The sequence below is a fragment of the Papio anubis genome, chromosome 13, assembly GCF_008728515.1.
Source record: "Papio anubis isolate 15944 chromosome 13, Panubis1.0, whole genome shotgun sequence".
Taxonomy (NCBI): domain Eukaryota; kingdom Metazoa; phylum Chordata; class Mammalia; order Primates; family Cercopithecidae; genus Papio; species Papio anubis.
The window spans coordinates 14,177,710-14,194,859 of NC_044988.1; the positions used below are offsets into that span (position 1 = coordinate 14,177,710).

Here is a 17,150-nt window from a genome sequence, read left to right on the forward strand (position 1 = left end):
TTATGTGCCTGAATCATCCTGAAACCATCCCGCCACCCTGTGTTTGGAAAAATTGTCTTCCATGAAACTGGTCCCTGGTTCCAGAAAGGATGGTGACTGCTGTCATGGAGCACCAGTCAGGCACTGTTTATGTTCTGGCATGGTCCACGGGTCACATCGTGGCTAGCATTGGCTTATAGATTTTAACACATTAAAAATATTGCAATTGTCTTCACGTTATTTTGGTACAGTATTTATAAAAAGAATCAATTTACAGTGTACTATAGATAATAAGGACCAGTATTGAGACACAAGTTAAGTTGTGTAGCTGAATAAATTCTTTCAACCCTGTCAGTGCATTTCTGAGACCATACAACCTCATTTAGAGACAGCATCAAAAGCCTATACTTATGCACGTAAGGGTTTTAAGCACAGATTATCAAATCCTACTGACCCTCGTATTAGGCCCTGCTCACGCATTTATATCTTACTACTTTTCACATGTATTAAATGCTGTTGTGATTAATAAAACATAATTTAGGTAAGAGCTCTGAAGAATTTAAATTAGCTGCTTGATTTTTTTCTCTACTCAATCAGTACTGCAAGTGTAGCTGCTACCCTGTGGGAGAATCAACATAAGTCTGACATTAAAACGAAATCCTTTTACTTGAAATCTTTGATAACCACTTCTGCACACAGACCTTGAGAGAGATGCATGAAAGTTGGCCAATTCCACTACATTTGCGGAATTGCCGATACCAGGACGCTATTGTCTCGCCTGGGGCTCTCTCTTAGTGCTGTGTAGTCCAAAGGGCTTGTGGAAAGTGCTTCCTTTTGTTACCAGACCTCATGTTTTCTATGAGAAAAAAGCAAAGACTTCTTATTCATCTGGTAACATCCAGCATGCCAGGCACTGGTTTAGGCCGCAAGGAAGGAACCTCTATCTTCGGAGGCTCAGGAGGAAGCGTGTGGAAGGTTTGGGTCATAACCACTGTTTGCTCCGCAGCCTGTCTTCTGAAATGAGGTGTATATGGGCAGTAGCTGGACTCATGCACCCGACTCCTGAACGAACTCTTCCAACCTTTGGTACTGGGCCTATTCAAGCTTTTGTTTAGTGCAAGAACTGAGCTTAGGGCACAAAAATGACAACAGTAGGAACTTAAATGGCTTACAAACTTTGTCCGGGTTTCCAGGCAGGAGGATGTGGGTCTAGAAGCTGGCTTCCTCGGCACCAAGCAGTGAGACATGGAGGGTCTCAGGGTGGTGAGGCTGTCTGGGCAACGTGCAGAGGAAGGGGCAGAACTGCAAAGGGCTATCGACATCCCCTGACAATGGCAGAGGCAGCTTGTGTACCCAAGGCAGGAAAGGACTGATTTTTCTGAGTTAAGGAAGAGACAATTCTCAAGGGAAAAGGGGCTTTTTTTTTTTTTTTTTTTTGCTTTGTGATGGTCTCTAGAGACACGTAAAATTTTGTGTTTTTCCTATGTTGTGGAAATCCTCCTGGACCAATGCTTCTCAAACTTCAGTGTGCATGCGAATGACCTGGGGATCTTGCTAAAATGCAGACCAGGTGCAGCAGGGCTGAAGCAGTGCCTGAGATTCTGTCTCCAACAGGCTTCCTCCCAGGTGAGACTAAGGCTGCTGCTCTGTTATAGTGTTAGTTTGTAGGCTATACCTTCAGTAGCAAAGACCTAGAATCCACCCGGTGATCTGGAACCATGGGAATTGGCCTGACCTGCTTTTTGGAAGGCATTGACCCCTGCTTCAGCCACTCTTGCATACTCTAATCACTGTGTAGTCTACAGCAGCATTTTCTTCTCTCAAGGGTCTTGAGTAGTCAATGGAGATCTTGCTAGAGGGTGTATATTGGTTGCTGTGTTTAATCATTTAAAAAAAAAATCTTTGTTGTGCTGTTGAGTACATCTTCTTTAGGGCAAAATGACAGCAGTATCTGTCATGAACAATCAAGGCCTGCTCAATCCCATATTATTACAATGCACTGCCCTGACCCACATATCTAGAATATGGTAGGGAATACTTCCCTATAGTAAATCCTAATGAAGAGGGCTTTGCCATTCAATCATAAAATGATGAGCTCCTATGTCATGTTTGGTGAGGGAATAATGCTGCAACCTTTTAAAGATGAATGGATTACAGAGTATGTGTGTAAAAGGAACTAAAGCCAATGATTATTTTCTGGGCATTGAGTTCAGCTATTAGGTATAACTTTGCCATTTGAGCCTCCTGGATTAAAAACAATTACAGACATTTAAAAACAAATTCCATTTTTATATTTTGTCTCTTTTGAGCTATATCAGATGGTTTCTTAGGAAGGAAGTTAAAAACTTGAAGCTCATTCAAAATCAAACTCAAAAGTGATTTCAGCAAAATGGAGGTTTCATATCACACTATGTGCTTATAAACGCCAGTCCTTCACTCAGTGCAGCGCATCCCAGGCTTTTTGGAAGCCTGTTTCAGCCACGCTTGCATTGTCTAATCACTACACTGTCTACAGCAGCATTTTATTATCTCAAGGGTCTTGAGATTTTGCTGGAAGGTGTGACTTTCCCATCCAACTTCCTGAGTTGATGATAGTGGTCTTTAATGAAGAGATCATTATGTAACACAGACCAAACTGATCTTTCAAAATTATTTTTAGTGGATTGAAAAAGTGGCTCACTTAATGCCTCTAATTTCTTCATGTATTTTAATAGGTCACATCTCTAAAACATTTCATGGGTCTGTCAGCGACTTTGATTGAAGCAGAAATTAATCTTATCAGATATCCTGATGAGGGCTTAGAAGAGTCTTTGCTATGAAGAGGTTTTTGTTGTAGTGGTATTTATGTTAATCAGATTTGGCTGTTACATCTTTCACTCATAGAATTTCAGAAGGAAAAATAACCTAACCAACTTAGAAATCATCCAGTCCAACTATCTTATTTTACCAAAGTAGAAACAGCGGGGGTTTACCCAAGGTCACACAGGCCTGTCATTGGATCTTAGTCCTGGGCTCCCCTGAATCTTCCACACTGCCTTTGTGTGTTGGTTTATGAAAGGGACGCAGTAGCTTTGAGGCCCAAGGAAGCAGGTTCCCCACCATTCCCGCTGAGAGCCAGGGAATTTAGTTACCACTCACAGCATTGCCACACTCACCAGACCCTACCTCCTGGCAGAGCCATAGTGGACTCACGAATGCTCCAGAGCATTCCAAACTGTGGACCTCCACAAGTCACTGTGTTGTAAAATTAGTACTCTGAGTCATAAATAGCATTGGACAAATTAAATGGTATATGGATTATTTGGCTTCTCTTTTTGGGGTCCTTTTGGTTCCGTGTGTGTGTGTATATGTGCGTGCGTGTGTGTGTGTGTGTGTAATGGCTCACAATGTAAAATGTATTTCTCATTGAGGATTTGTGGTTAAAAGAGTTTGGAAGCCCCTTCTTCAGGGACTGGAGTGAACACATTTATTTTTCTGAGCATGGACCCACGGTGGTGAACAAGGCTCCCTGTGGACATAAATGCACAAGGTGAGCTCTGGCTGAGACTTAAATGTGCTTCCTTTGCAGAGGGAAACCAAAGGGCAGTTTCTCATTGACCACATCTGCAACTACTACAGCCTGCTGGAGAAGGACTACTTTGGCATTCGCTATGTGGACCCAGAGAAGCAAAGGGTAAGAGCTGATTTCTGTCTGGAGCCATTTTCAGGGAGTGACCCAGACTGTGGTGCCCTGTGGGGGTTCCTCTCAAAGCCCTACCGATGCCCTTGTTCTCAGAGATTATTGGGCACATGAAACCCTGTGTGAGCGGAAGAGGCTGGCGCTGTACTTACTGGACTGGGTGAAGCAGGAGAAGGGAAAAGTTACCCTAGGCCTTTCCAGAAGGCTGCTCCCATCTGCTTAGAGGAGAGAATGTCCCTCTGCCCTTTGAACTCAGGGTTTCCCAAAGTCTCTCAAACAATGGCTACATAAAATTTCACTATGGAGAAAATCACCCCCCCGCCCCAACACCACTCACTATAAAAAGCTATTGAGTCTGGGATCAGTGGCTCACATCTGTAATCCCAGCACTTTGGGAGGCCTAGATGAACAGATCACTTGAACCCAGGAGTTTAAGACCAGCCCCGGCAACATGGCAAAACTCCACCTCTACAAAAAATACAAAAATTAGCTGGGCATGGTGGCATGTGCCTGTCATCATAGCTACTTGGGAGGCTGAGGTGGGGCAGAATAGCTTGAGCCTGGGAGGTCAAGGCTGCAGTGATCCGTGATGGAGCCATTACACTCCAGCCTGGGTTACAGAGCAAGATCCTGTCTCAAAAAAAAAAAAAAAAAGTTATTGGGAGAGAGAGTAATTGAGAAATGACTGCTTAATGGGTATAGGGTTTCCTTTTCGAGGGATGAGCATGTTTGAAATTTCATATTGAAGGTGGTTGCCACTGAAATGTACATTTTAAAGCGGTTAATTTTGTTATGTGATTTTCACCTCAATTTTTTTGAACAAAGTTTTGACAGATGAAGGGTTTAAGTCACTTCAGAAGCAGATCCTTGGGCACAACTAAACTTGAAAGCCCCTGTTTTATTCTTGCTCCTGGAGACACCTACCCTTTTTAGTATCTGTTGGTGGGGAAGAGTGAGCAGGAGAGTCTCACCTTTTGAGCTGGTGTAGCAGCCTAGGTGTGTTCAGTGTAGCATAGGCCAGAGCCACGTGATGTGTGTCCTTCATATCCAAATGGCCCCTGGGGATCTCCACCCCCAGCTCCTGGGGTGGGTCTCAGGCATGGGCTCAGAGGTCCCAGCCGTGGGCTCGGAGGCTCAGTACACACTTGGGTCTCTGCTTCTTACTAGCAGGACAATGTGTAAAGAGGTCACCTGGGGGTGACCCGGAAGTGGGGATAGGACCCCTCTGCCTTCTTTAATTTGCTCTCCTCCTCCTCAATGTCCCTGATCTTTCTGTCTCCTCTTTCCATCCCTACACCTCACCTGGCTCTTAGTTTAGTATTTACTGACCCAATACCATGAGGAGAGGTCACAGAGTATATTTCTGTGAAGAAGAGGATATTTGAGGAATAGATTAGATTTGTGTCTGATACATAGAGAATCTTATTTTGCTCTTGGAGTCCTAGGGACCCACGTTTATATGAAGGGATGCAATGAAGTATTACAGCTCAGAAGAATTTTGGTTTCCTGTAGTACTTGCAGTAACCTTTGGACGGTCCAGGCATTTACCTGAGTGAGACAAAGGTGGCAGGATGGTGGTGGGGATGTAGGGCTGACATGACGTCAGAGAAGGGCATTCATGGTGTTTACTGAGTCACACTGGTTCCCAGACCTGGCCTGCAAGAAAATTACCTTAGGTGTTTGCTAAAAATGCACAGTGTGGACCCTATTCTAGATCTAAATCAGAATCCATGGGGTTAGGGCCAGCAACATGCACTTAGCCTATTCCTAATCTAATTTTGATGCAGCCAAGCCAGCTTTGGTCTGGGGACCATGAAGCAAAGACATTCATAGCCATAACTTTTTATAGCCTATGAAGATATCACATTTGTATAAGAGGGAAAGAAGCTCAAAGAGGTTGTTACTTGTCCCAGGTTTCACAGTTAGTAAGTGGTAGAGTGAGTGTTTGAGTTTAGGGTTATAGATCAAAGTCCCTGTGGACCAAATAACCTCTGGACTGTATTAGTCCTCTAGTCACCACTGCAAACAGGTTATTTTGTGCAAAATTCAATTCTAAATGATAAATAGCCAACCTGCAGAAGTAATTCTAGCTACTATTTAGTTGAGCATCTATCATGTGCCATGAACGTTACTCATTATAGCCTTGTCTTGCCGAAAAGCCTTTAAGGAAAGGGGAAGCTAAGGCCTAGAGAGGGTCAGTGGCTTCCATAAGGCAAGACATTAAGGAAAAATTGGTGTCACAAAATAACAATAGTATTGGATTATAACCCATAGAATGAAATAAATATCCATGAGTCAATCCTGATATAATTAATTCAATAAAAAATAAAGGGAAGACTGGGGTGAGCTCTTCCATACAGAAGAATTTTAATTAATAAATGTAAAGGAATGAGGGAAATAGAAAATCACCATACACAATAATAATTATTGTAGGCAAGAGCTAAAATTCGTGTGCAAAAGTTTTAAGGAGAAACAGGAAATCTGCAAAGTAACCCCTCCTTTCCAAGGTATTTTTTTAATTACAAAGGAAAAAATAATAACTCTATAGTGGAGAAACATGACAGACAACACTTTAACCAAGAGACCAAGATTAACATCACCAATAAAAAGATATATTAACATCAGCTACCTCCTGATACCATGCACTGAGAAGTACACATCATCTCTGTGGCATTCTTCCCAATAATGCATAACCTCAATCAAATATTGAGAAAACATCGGGCAAATTCAATGTGAGGGACATTCTCCAAAATAACTGACCTTCAAAAGTGTGAGGTCATGAAAGACAAGGACGGACTGGATTCACAGTCAGAGACTGGAGAGATATGTGAACTCAAGGCAATCTGGAATCCTGAAACATAGACAAGTATAGTAGTGGGAAAATAGAGTGAACTCCACAGAAAGTCTGTAGTTTAGTTAATGCTATCACAGAATAGTATTAACCAAATTATAAAATAATAGCTCTGTATTGGAGAAACATGACAGACAGCACTTTAACCAAGAGATCAAGATTAACATCACCAGTAAAAAGACGTATTAACATCAGGTACCTCCTGATACCATGTGCTGAGAAGTACACATCATCGTAGAATAGCATTAACTAAATTGGCTGATACTGGCTTCTTATTTTGATAGTTGTACTGTGATTACACAGGATGCTAACATCAGGGGAAGATCACCAAAGGTTATACTTTACCATTTTTGCAACTTTTTCATATGTCTAAAATTATTAAAATTTTAGACTAAAGTTATAAAAGAGAAGTCTTTAGGTTGTTTATTGTTCTTTATATTTTGACTCTATTTAATGTAATTTTTAATGCCCAGACTTGGGTAGTAGAGTAAAGAATGGGGTAACCCTCAAAACGAAACTGTCTTATCTCATGTAGCCACTAAGTTGCTTAGAGGTGTTCCTGAATACTTCTCTCTGCATCATGCAGCTGTTATAGCCTTTTGATTTTGAGGATACGATGTGAGTGTAACTTTCACTTGGGTTGCAGGGTAGTAGCTGCACACAACTGCAAGGACTTTGGACTCAGAAAGATATGAATTAAAAATCCCATCTCTCCTGATTAGTAAGCTATGTGTTCTTGACCAAGCTATACAGCCTCTCTGAGTCTCTGTCCTGATGGATAAAGCAAATAACAATACCTACCTGTAGGGTTGATATGAGAATGAAAGATAAGGTATATCAATGCTTAGCACATGGTATACCTTAAGTATATGGTGTGTGTTATTTTCACTCTTAGTTGTTATTATTATTCTTATAATTATTATGCATTGGCTAGGTCCAGGTGAGACATGAGGAAACACAGTCATGATCAGTATCTCTAAAACCTAGAAATGTTTATAAGAACATCTTTTAAAGGCAGGGGGGCACTACTATTAAGATCTTTGGAGAGAGAAGGCAGAAAATGGGCCTTGGATAATTAGAAAAATGGACTCAAAGACATAAACAGAGACATGCTGGTATGGACATTTTAAGCAGATATTAATTGACCAACTTTTTTTTTTTTTTTTCCACCAGCTCCTGTATTTTTCTTAATGGCAAGTAAAACTGATGAATTATTTGGATAGAAAGCTAATTAAACAAGAAAATCAAGTGAGTTAGAGAAGCTGAAATGAAAGTTACCTTTGCCTTGGGGGCTGGTTTTTTGTGTACAACTCAATTTACAGTAAACCATTGTTGAATATTAAATATTTAGCACGATTACATTTGGAACACCATATGTTTGGCAAGATGTCTCATGCCCCAGATGCTCTGGAAGTGGGAAACACTGAGTCAGGAAATGATGACTATCTTTTGCTATTTTAATGTCCAGGGCCCAGCATTTCCATTATTATTTTTTAATTTGATATAGGGAAGGATAGGTTGAATACTGGCCAGTAAAAATCCCCTCGGTTTCTACGACGTTCGTCTTCTAAGGAACTTGCATAATCTTAGTTGCCTAAGATTAAGGAAAGGGTGGGTGGTATTCTCCCCATTTTACTGATAGAGAAAACTGCATCAATAAGTCTAGAAGTAATTCTAGAAGAAGGTAGTACTTGGCTTAAGTTTAGATTTTTTTTTTTTTTAATCCAGTATATTCTTTTTACCACTTCTGTTCAGGTATTTGGGTAACTTCCCCTTGGAAAGATGAAGTTTGGAAATAATTAGCTGGATTTCATAGCTCTAGTTTCCATGGCTATGGTTTGAGGTGTCCATTGTCCTGGGTTTTCCCCATATATTCTTCTACCCTTTTTCTTTCCCCAAATTCAGCTAAGGAAGTCACACCTCACCCCGTGCCTTAGAGCTGAGCGCCCCAGCTCCCAACCCAGGCAGAGGAAGAATTACACTGGGACTGGGTTGTAGGATGCTGCTTTATGGTCTGGAGGGAGTTTGTACTCAACGCTTTTGGTTTTAACTTTGGAATTGCTAATTATCTGTGTAACCCATTTGCATCAGTGTTGTTGACTTTTCTGATTTTGACTCACACCCAAAGATGCGGGATTCACTTTGGAAATCCATACTTTTGGGGTACACTCCTCAAGTGCCCAATGATAGGCCATTGTGTCTTAATGTCTACCAGACACTAGAGGATTTAATAGGTTTTCTGATAGGAGGATGAGCTGGAAATCATGGACGCAAGGTCACGTTCAGCCCTGATCCCCTACCCTCACAACCCTAATATAATTACAGCCCCGAGGCTTTTATGTTGGTAGCCAGAAGGAACTAGTGAGCCTATCAGTAAGTTTTATTAATAACAGGAAAAGACCTTGTCTATGTTAGAGCAATTTGCTTTATCTAGAGGCACCTTGGGGAGGACGTAGAAGGGAATAAAAGCCGGCCCAGTGATTGGAGGTTTCACTCTGGGGATAGTGCCAGGAAGCCAGACAGCATTATGTCCCACCAGCTGCTCCTGCCATTGAGAGGCTGCTTCCTGCTTCTCAGGATAATTACTTCACAGATGCTCGTCACTAGGAGCAAGAGTGGTACCTAAGATTTAGGGCAGCCCTGCACTGAAGGAAAGGGTTGTGCTGCTGCCTCAAGTCACTGATCACAAATTTGTCTGCTCAATGAGTCCTCTTTTGTTTATGTTTCAAAATGTATTAAAGATCAAGACTTCTTGAGTGTGTGTGTTGGGGCAGACAGGTACAAGTAACTTGACTTTGTGGGAAAGGACTTTGGCACTCAAGTTAAAAGGAAGACAGTACTATCATGACAGCTTGAAAATGGGATATATTGTCAGTGATTCAATTGTGGCTCAAGGTATGAACACTGATGCCTTTGGGAAAATTGTAGATTCATTCAGCAGAAAGCAGAACTTGGTCTTTAACTAAAAGGTTGGCTCATAATTGACTCTGTTTACATCTGATATCCTTTCCTGAGGAGGGAAATGAATGCTTGATAAAATGTTGCCATCTAGAAGTCACTTAGCAAATGGAGATGTCCACATTATAGTGGAAGGGGAGGGGCAAACACATGACCTGGTTATCTCATTTGAGCCAGAAGGCAGGGACTGGGAAAATGCCATTTTATCCTTGTCTGAGTCAGGAAAAATCAGGAAGATATCCAAGGTAAGAAGTTTTTCCTCTGTTGGTGGTGGGACCCTGGGCAGAAATCAGTCAGGGAAACAGGTTTAAGTGTGATGGTTGAAGAGTCAAGTACTCACTGGAGGCTTCCAGCAGGCAAGAACAGCAGGGCTGACTAGAGACCAGCAGGTTTGGAAGTTTCAAGTTAGTCTTAAAGATATCTTTAAGTCTAACTGGGAAGACTGGAATGTGGCTATGATGTATGACTTGGAGAAATAAAAATGGTATATAGGTTAGAATATGACTATTTTATTTCCTTCAAGGTTTAGTAGTAGTTGTGTGTTACATGTGTGGAGGTTAATGATGAGGATCTAGTAGTTCTCATTATCTATTGCTGTTTAACAAGCCTTCCCAAAAGTTTGTGCCTCAAAACAACATAATTTTATTTTATCACAGCATTTTGTGGCTCAGGGATTTGAGCAGGGCTCTGCTGGGAGATTCTTCTGCCCCACGTGGTGTTGACTGGATCACTCAGTGGTGGTTACCTAGTGGCTAGTCTGATCTGGAGGATCCAAGACATCTTCACCCATACACCTGGTGCCTTGATGGAGAGGGCTGGAAGGTAGGGCTCAGGGGTCCCCTCCCTCTGATGTAATTTTAGGCCCTTTCCAGATGACCTCTCCAGCAGGGTGTTTGAACTTCTTAAGTGGTCACTTAGAGCTCCAAGTGTAGGTGGAGCCACTTACCAAATAAGTTGCACAGAAAAAAGAACAGGTTTTGGGGGAAAAGTGATAAGTTCTGAACGTTTTGAGTTGGGACGTGTGAGAGAAGTTGAGGTGGAGATGTTCAGTGTATAGATGACAATATAGTCTGAAGATTAAAGAAGAGGCTTGGGCCACAGATGGGGATTTTGGAGCCAATGAAGTCTTTTATGACTTCAAAGCCCTGGGAAGAGATTCCAAACCAGCAAAGGAGATGGACAAAAAACAGAGAAGAAAGAAAAGAATGTGCAGAGAGAGACATTCTGGGAGCAAGGATAGGTGTAGACTCAATAAGAGGGATTGAGCTGCAGTTCCAAGCAGGGAGGCAGGATCAAAGGACTGAGTCAGAAAATGATGACTATCTTTTGCTATTTTAGGAAATTGTTCAGGTGCTAAAAGCTTTGGCATCATGAAGACCAGGGCAAATCCTATCTCTGTCACCTGCTGGTTGTACCACTTTGAGCAGGTTCCTTACACTCCATGTGTCTCAATTCCTTCATCTATTAAGTAAGGATACTAATATTACTTATGCAATAGAATTGTTTTTTAAATGAATTAACCGTACTATCAATTTAGTAACTGGTCTTTTTACTATTCCATGCTTTAAAGATGTTTAAAAGACCCATGTCACATGATTACCTATGTAACAATCCTGTACATTCTACACATGTAACCCTGAACTTAAAATAAAAGTTAGAAATTTTAAAAAAGGCCCATGAGTCTGGAGGCTAGCTGATCTTTGACTTTAGAACAATTTGGTGGCAATGTTGTTAAATTTATGTGGCACGACAGCAAATGCTACATGGTGGTAAATTCCACTGTAACAAGCTTGAAAAAAATCCCATAATTTCATTTCATAAATGATTGCATTTTAGTTACTAGTGTACTTTAAAATAAATAGTAATACATTTTTTTATATCCGATTGCATTTTCAAATTATGACTTTTTTTTGAGTGTACATTAAATATTTCTTGGGAGTAGCGACTGGAATGCAAGGGTCAGGATGGCCTTCCATCTGTTTTTGTAAATAAGGTTTTATTGGAACCTAGCTAATTCTGTTCATTTACATATTGTCTGCAGCTGCTTTCATGCTCCAATAGCAGAGCTGAGTAGTTATGAAAGAGATCCATGTAGATCACAAAGCTTAAAATATTTACTTTACAAAAATTAAAAATTGCCAACTCCTGTTAGAGAGCGTTGAAGTTAGTGAAGGGGATGGAGGTTGCTTAATGGATGAAGAGACACATAGGCTGACTTCCTGGCCCCTCCCCTAATTTTGTACAGTGTTTCTTCTTCTGGCTATTATCTCTCTTTTGCCCATCCCTGAGACCCTAGAATACAAAAACATCATAGCTAAAGGAGTGAAAAACACTACAGTGAAACAATGGAGATTTTTCCTTCCTTTCTTCCTTCCTTCCTTCCTTCCTTCCTTCCTTCCTTTGCTTCCTTCCTTCCTTCCTTCCTTCCTTCCTTTCTCTCTCTTTCTCTCTTTCTCTCTTTCTCTCTTTCTCTCTTTCTCTCTTTCTCTCTTTCTCTCTTTCTCTCTTTCTCTCTTTCTTTCTTTCTTTCTTTCTTTCTTTCTTTCTTTCTTTCTTTCTTTCTCCTTCCTTCTTCCTTCTTCCTTCCTTCCTTCCTTCCTTCCTTCCTTCCTTCCTTCCTTCTTTCTTTTTTTTTTCTTTTCTTTCTTTTTTTTTTTTTTTTTGAGATGGAGTCTCACTCTGTTGCCCAGGCTGGAGTGCAGTGGCACAATCTAGGCTCACTGCAACCTCTGCCTCTGGGCTCAAGCAATTCTCCTGCCTCAGCCTCCCGAGTAGTTGGGACTACAGGCACGTGCCACCACACTCAGCTAATTTTTTGTATCTTTAGTAGAGACAGGGTTTCACCCTGTTAGCCAGGACGGTCTTGATCTCCTGACCTCAGGTGATCTGCCTGCCTTGGCCTCCCAAAGTGCTGGGATTATAGGCATGAGCCACCGTGCCCAGTGGATTTTCTTACATAGATTGATTTCCAAATGGACAAACATTTTTTGAGCGTTCGTGATCTACAGGTTTGTTGAGGTTGTTATTGTTGCTGTTGTGTCATAGATTTTCTTGAAACTGGAATGGAAACCATGACTATTGGCAGCTAAGTAACTAGGTCTTGCTATAGCCTTATAATCTGGAACACTGATAAGGCTGCATTCATCAGATGGCATTCTTTTTTCTCCAGAAGAGGTCAGAGGGGCTGGGAATGACATAAATTGGCTGCATGATAATGCAGGGACTAAGTTACTCTGGAGCTTTTGTCTAGGTGGATGCGAGAATCAGGCCATCTTTTTAGGGTCATCATGGGAATTGCTCAAATTTTGGATCTGGTTACTATTGAGGTGAAAAACAATCTCCTGTCTGGGGAGGTGCATTCATTCTTTTTAAAAGCCCCCTGGGTTATTTAACATATTTCTTTGGGCTACAAATTACTCTGGCTTAGGGTACCAAGGGCTTTGAGAAAGTAAACAGAGAAGTGCGTAATTTATTCTGTAATCATACACTGAATTGATTTCAACAGAAGCCAAACATTTGAAGATAACTAAGTGCTATATTGTTTACTTTTAGATGCAATGTTTTTTGGTCTTAGCAGTGGCCAAATTAAAAATCAATCTTCTTAGTCACAAATTACCGCCTCACACCCACCTTCTTTTTCCCCAACCAAGCCAAAATGAGAATATATGAAAGATACGCACCATTTGTATGATGAGGCAGAGAAAAATGATCTCTCAGGGCTAAGTGCAGCTGCGCCTAGCAAAATTACAAAGAAAGAAACATACATTGGCAATATCCTCATCCTTCAGGTTCATAGACTGTGGACTGTTAGAACAAGGAATCTCAGGAGTTCTGGAATCAGCCTCCCACCATCTCCACCAAGATTACAGATAAGGAAACCAAAACATACGTTTAGGAATCTCTCTGCTTTTCACCCTCTTTGTGTAGCTCATCTTCTTTCTCTTGAAACTGCTGTCAACCAAAATAAATTTGTTCTAAGAAAAATCTTGAAATATGGTCAGGTAGATTTCAATAATTCTGCAAATCTGTTAAAACTGGGATCTTTCACAGGGGCTTTGCAGGTTTCCAGGGTTTAAGCTTAAGGCAAAGGGAATAAATCCCCACGGAAAGGATTTTAAACACCATGGAAGACAGCTTTTAGTGGAGAGTTAGGGAGGCTGTTTTAGGTCTGGTTTGAAGAAGCAGACCTTGAGATAAAAATTTCTGTTTAAGTGATTTGTTAGGAAGTGTTTCTAGGAAAAGACTTGTAGGGCAGTAGAGGATTAGAGGAGGGAGGGGAAGGAGGTCAAGTAAGTGTGTAATGCTGGGCAAAGTCATGTAGAGGGTATTTTGGGCTCAATCCCATAGGGAAGTTCTGGAATCAGTGTAGGCCTTGCCTTAGAGTTGTCCCATCCAAGGGGTGAGGGAGCAGAGGTATTCATACTACCACATCTGATAGTCATTTGTTAAGAGCTATCCTGGTTTGTGGAGGGTGAGATGGGGTAGGAAGTTACAATTCTCTACCCCGTGGTGGACTCCAGTAAACTGAGGGCAGCCTTCCTAAAAAGCGTCAGGCTACTGGGGGGCTTGAGAGTATCTGCTGCAGATGCCTTCCTGGTACCTTCAAATCATACTAAGGGATGCATCCACTGGTTCATCTTGCTCCCCTAGTTCATTTTGTAGAATCAGTGATGGGGTCTTAGCTTCCTTATAGCCTTTGGAAATTTTATTCTACATGAGAGTTGAGGAAAAGAAGATTTCAGTTACAGTAAATTAGCCAGAAATTTAGATATTTGGTTACCAGGTTCTCCTTTCTGCCTGTCTTAGGGAAACTCGGTTTCCAATAAGGAGAAAGACTTAAAAATATCAGAACAGCATATATTCCAAGTAGCATCAAAAGGAAAATAGCAATGCAATAAATGTTCTAAGCTTTATATCTAATTACCAAGCATGCCACATCATGGTGGTTATTTTTTCCCTAAAGTGTAATCCATCTGTACCTCCAATAATAGCAGGAGTTATTGGTGTAGTCCAGACTACACTTCACTGGCAAACTCTTAAGTCTAATTGGAAGAATGAGAAAAGAGAGGAGAGAGAGGAAGGGGATGAAGAGAGAAGCAAAGGACTAACAGCTGGTATTGCAATTGTATAGATAATTGATCTCCTCATGTTGAACAGAAGGGAGAGTGAGATGGGGAGTCGGGGAGGAAGAGAAGGGCAAAGTTAGGCTGGGCGTGGTGGCTCACATAGTTAATCCCAGCACTTTGGGAGGCCGAGGCAGGTGGATCACTTGAGGTCAGGAGTTCGAGACCAGCCTGGCCTACATGGTGAAACCCCATCTCTATTAAAAAATATATGTAAATTAGCCAGGCATGGTGTCCTGTGCCTGTAGTCCCAGATACTCTGGAGACTGAGGTGGGAGAATTGCTTGAACCCGGGAGGCAGAGGCTGCAGTGAGCCGAAGGCTGCTGTGAGCTGAGATTGTGCCACTACACTCCAGCCTGGGTGACAGAGCAAGACTCTGTCTCAAAAAAAAAAAAAAAAGAAGGACACAGTTAGACTCACGGAAACTGCCATGCTACCAAGTGAGAAGTTTCTTTCATGGAGCCTAAAGATGGAAATAGCCAGTGCTGTTGAGCCTTTCTGATGCACCAAGCTCTGTTCTAAGGCCTTCTTCATGAATTAACCCATTTAAACTTCCCAATGATGCTGTAAGTGAGGAAACCAGGTAACTTGCTGAAAGTCCACAGCTTGTCAGTGTTAGGGCTCGGATTTGAATCTAGGCCTGCTGGCTCCTGGGTGTGACCACAGTGTCAACCCTGGGTGCTCAGCTGGGTTTGATATCTGCCTATCATGTATGAACTCCTTCAGGTTAATTTACATGAAACCTACTTTCATCCTCTGAGTAGACGTTAGCCGTCTTTTTTTAAAAAATAGATTTTTAATTATTTGTGTAATGCACTGTGTTAGGCTGTTCCTGCATTGCTATAAAGAAATACCTGAGACTGGGTAATTTATAAGAAAACAGGTTTAGTTGGCTCATGGTTCTGAAGGCTGTACAGGAGCCATGGCGCCAGCATCTTCTTCTGGGGAGGCATCAGGGAGCTTGCAGTCGTGGTGGATGGCCAAAGGCAAGCAGACGTCTCACACAGTGGGAGCAGGAGAGAGGGGGAAAGCACCACACACTTTTAAATGTCCAGGTCTTGCAAGAACTCACTATCGCAAGCACAGCACCAAGAGGAAGGTGCTAAACCATTAATCAGAAATCTGCCCCCATGCTCCAATCACTCCCCATCAGGCCCCACCTCCAACATTGGGGATTACGGTTCAACATGAGATTTGGTTGAGGACACGCATCCCAACTGTATCATGCACCAGTACATGTAAAAAAGTTAAAGCTAAAACATCATGGAAAATACTGAAGTCATGGTTTTCTTTGGCTAACACTCCTAAACATGTGTTCCCCACTCCTATTATCCTCCCAGTAGTCTCATTTTACTGCCTATCATTTCGGATCTTTATCAATATATTTAGATGCTTACATATGTATTTTTTGAATATATGGTAATGTCTGTACTTTTTATTTAAAAAGAACACATACTAAATATATAGTAAAGTTGTTCAAAGCCTCCCAAACTTCCTCAATTTCTGACTGTCTTAGTATCTTAGTGATTATTTTGTTGCCTCCATAGGCCAGGAGAATACCTAATAGTTTCATCTAATAAGAGTTAGATCCAAACAAGTCGTTATGTCCTAAAATCTTAGTAGTTATGTAAAACATTATACATGTAAATAGCAGAAAAAATAGTATTTTCATTTCATTCTTAAACAACCACAAGTGCTTAATAACGGGTGCCTGTTGGGTACCCCTAGGATCATATTGGACAGACCACCATGCTCATTGCTTGTTGCACACCTATTTCTGTGTGGTACTTGCTTATCATCATAGCAACTGCTAGAAACCAAGCTTTGCAAAAAATATATATATTTGATACCTTATATACATATGACATCAAAAGGAATATAGCACAGCCAGGTGTGTTGGCTCATGTCTGTGATCCTAGCACTTTGGGAGACCAAGGTGGGAGGATTGCTTGAGCCCAGGCGTTTGAGACCAGCCTGGGCAACATAGAAAGCCCTGCCAGGAAAAAAAAAAAAAAAAGGAATATAGCACAATCTAATGTTGGAACTGTGTATTCCTTCGAGTTCATAATTCACATGGCGCTGACTGATGTCTACTATGGCTGTGTTTCTCTGGGGTGATTTAGTGCACAATTTGGGAACTGATTGCAGGTATAATGATAAATTTTTCAGTTCACTTTTTGTATCCCACATTATACCTTAGAGATCTGTCCATGCTACACGTAAAGATCTCCCTCGTAGAAAACACTGCTGCAGAATCATCCAGAATATGAACAGACCACAGTCTGTTTACCCATTTTCCTGATGATGGCCGTTAATGTTATTTCTAATATTTTGTAATGTTATATAATATTGCAGTGAAGATTCTTGTTGGGTACCTCTTTGTTTGCATGGGTGAGTTGGAGAATAAAGAAATTGCTGGGCTATGGGCCTGTCAGGTGTTTTTTGTTTTTGTTTTTTTTTGAAACGCAGTCTTGCTCTTGTGGCCCAGGCTGGAGTGCAATGGCGCCATCTTGGCTCACTGCAACCTTCACCTCCTGGGTTCAAGGGATTCTTCTGTCT

At 41.4% G+C, this 17,150-nt stretch overlaps 1 protein-coding gene across 3 annotated transcripts in view; it reads left to right on the forward strand.

The window, feature by feature from the left end:
* The window catches only part of FRMD3 (FERM domain containing 3), a 282,336-nt gene that overhangs the window by 153,046 nt on the left and 112,140 nt on the right, over positions 1 to 17,150 (forward strand). For all 3 annotated transcript variants that reach the window (XR_004177813.1, XM_003911851.4, XM_009189016.3), the window contains exon 2: positions 3,548 to 3,652. Coding sequence is in view for 2 of the 3 variants with exons in the window: in XM_003911851.4 (XP_003911900.2) it covers positions 3,548 to 3,652 (105 nt within the window). In the remaining variant the exon portion in view is untranslated. The remainder of the gene's footprint in view (positions 1 to 3,547; positions 3,653 to 17,150) is intronic.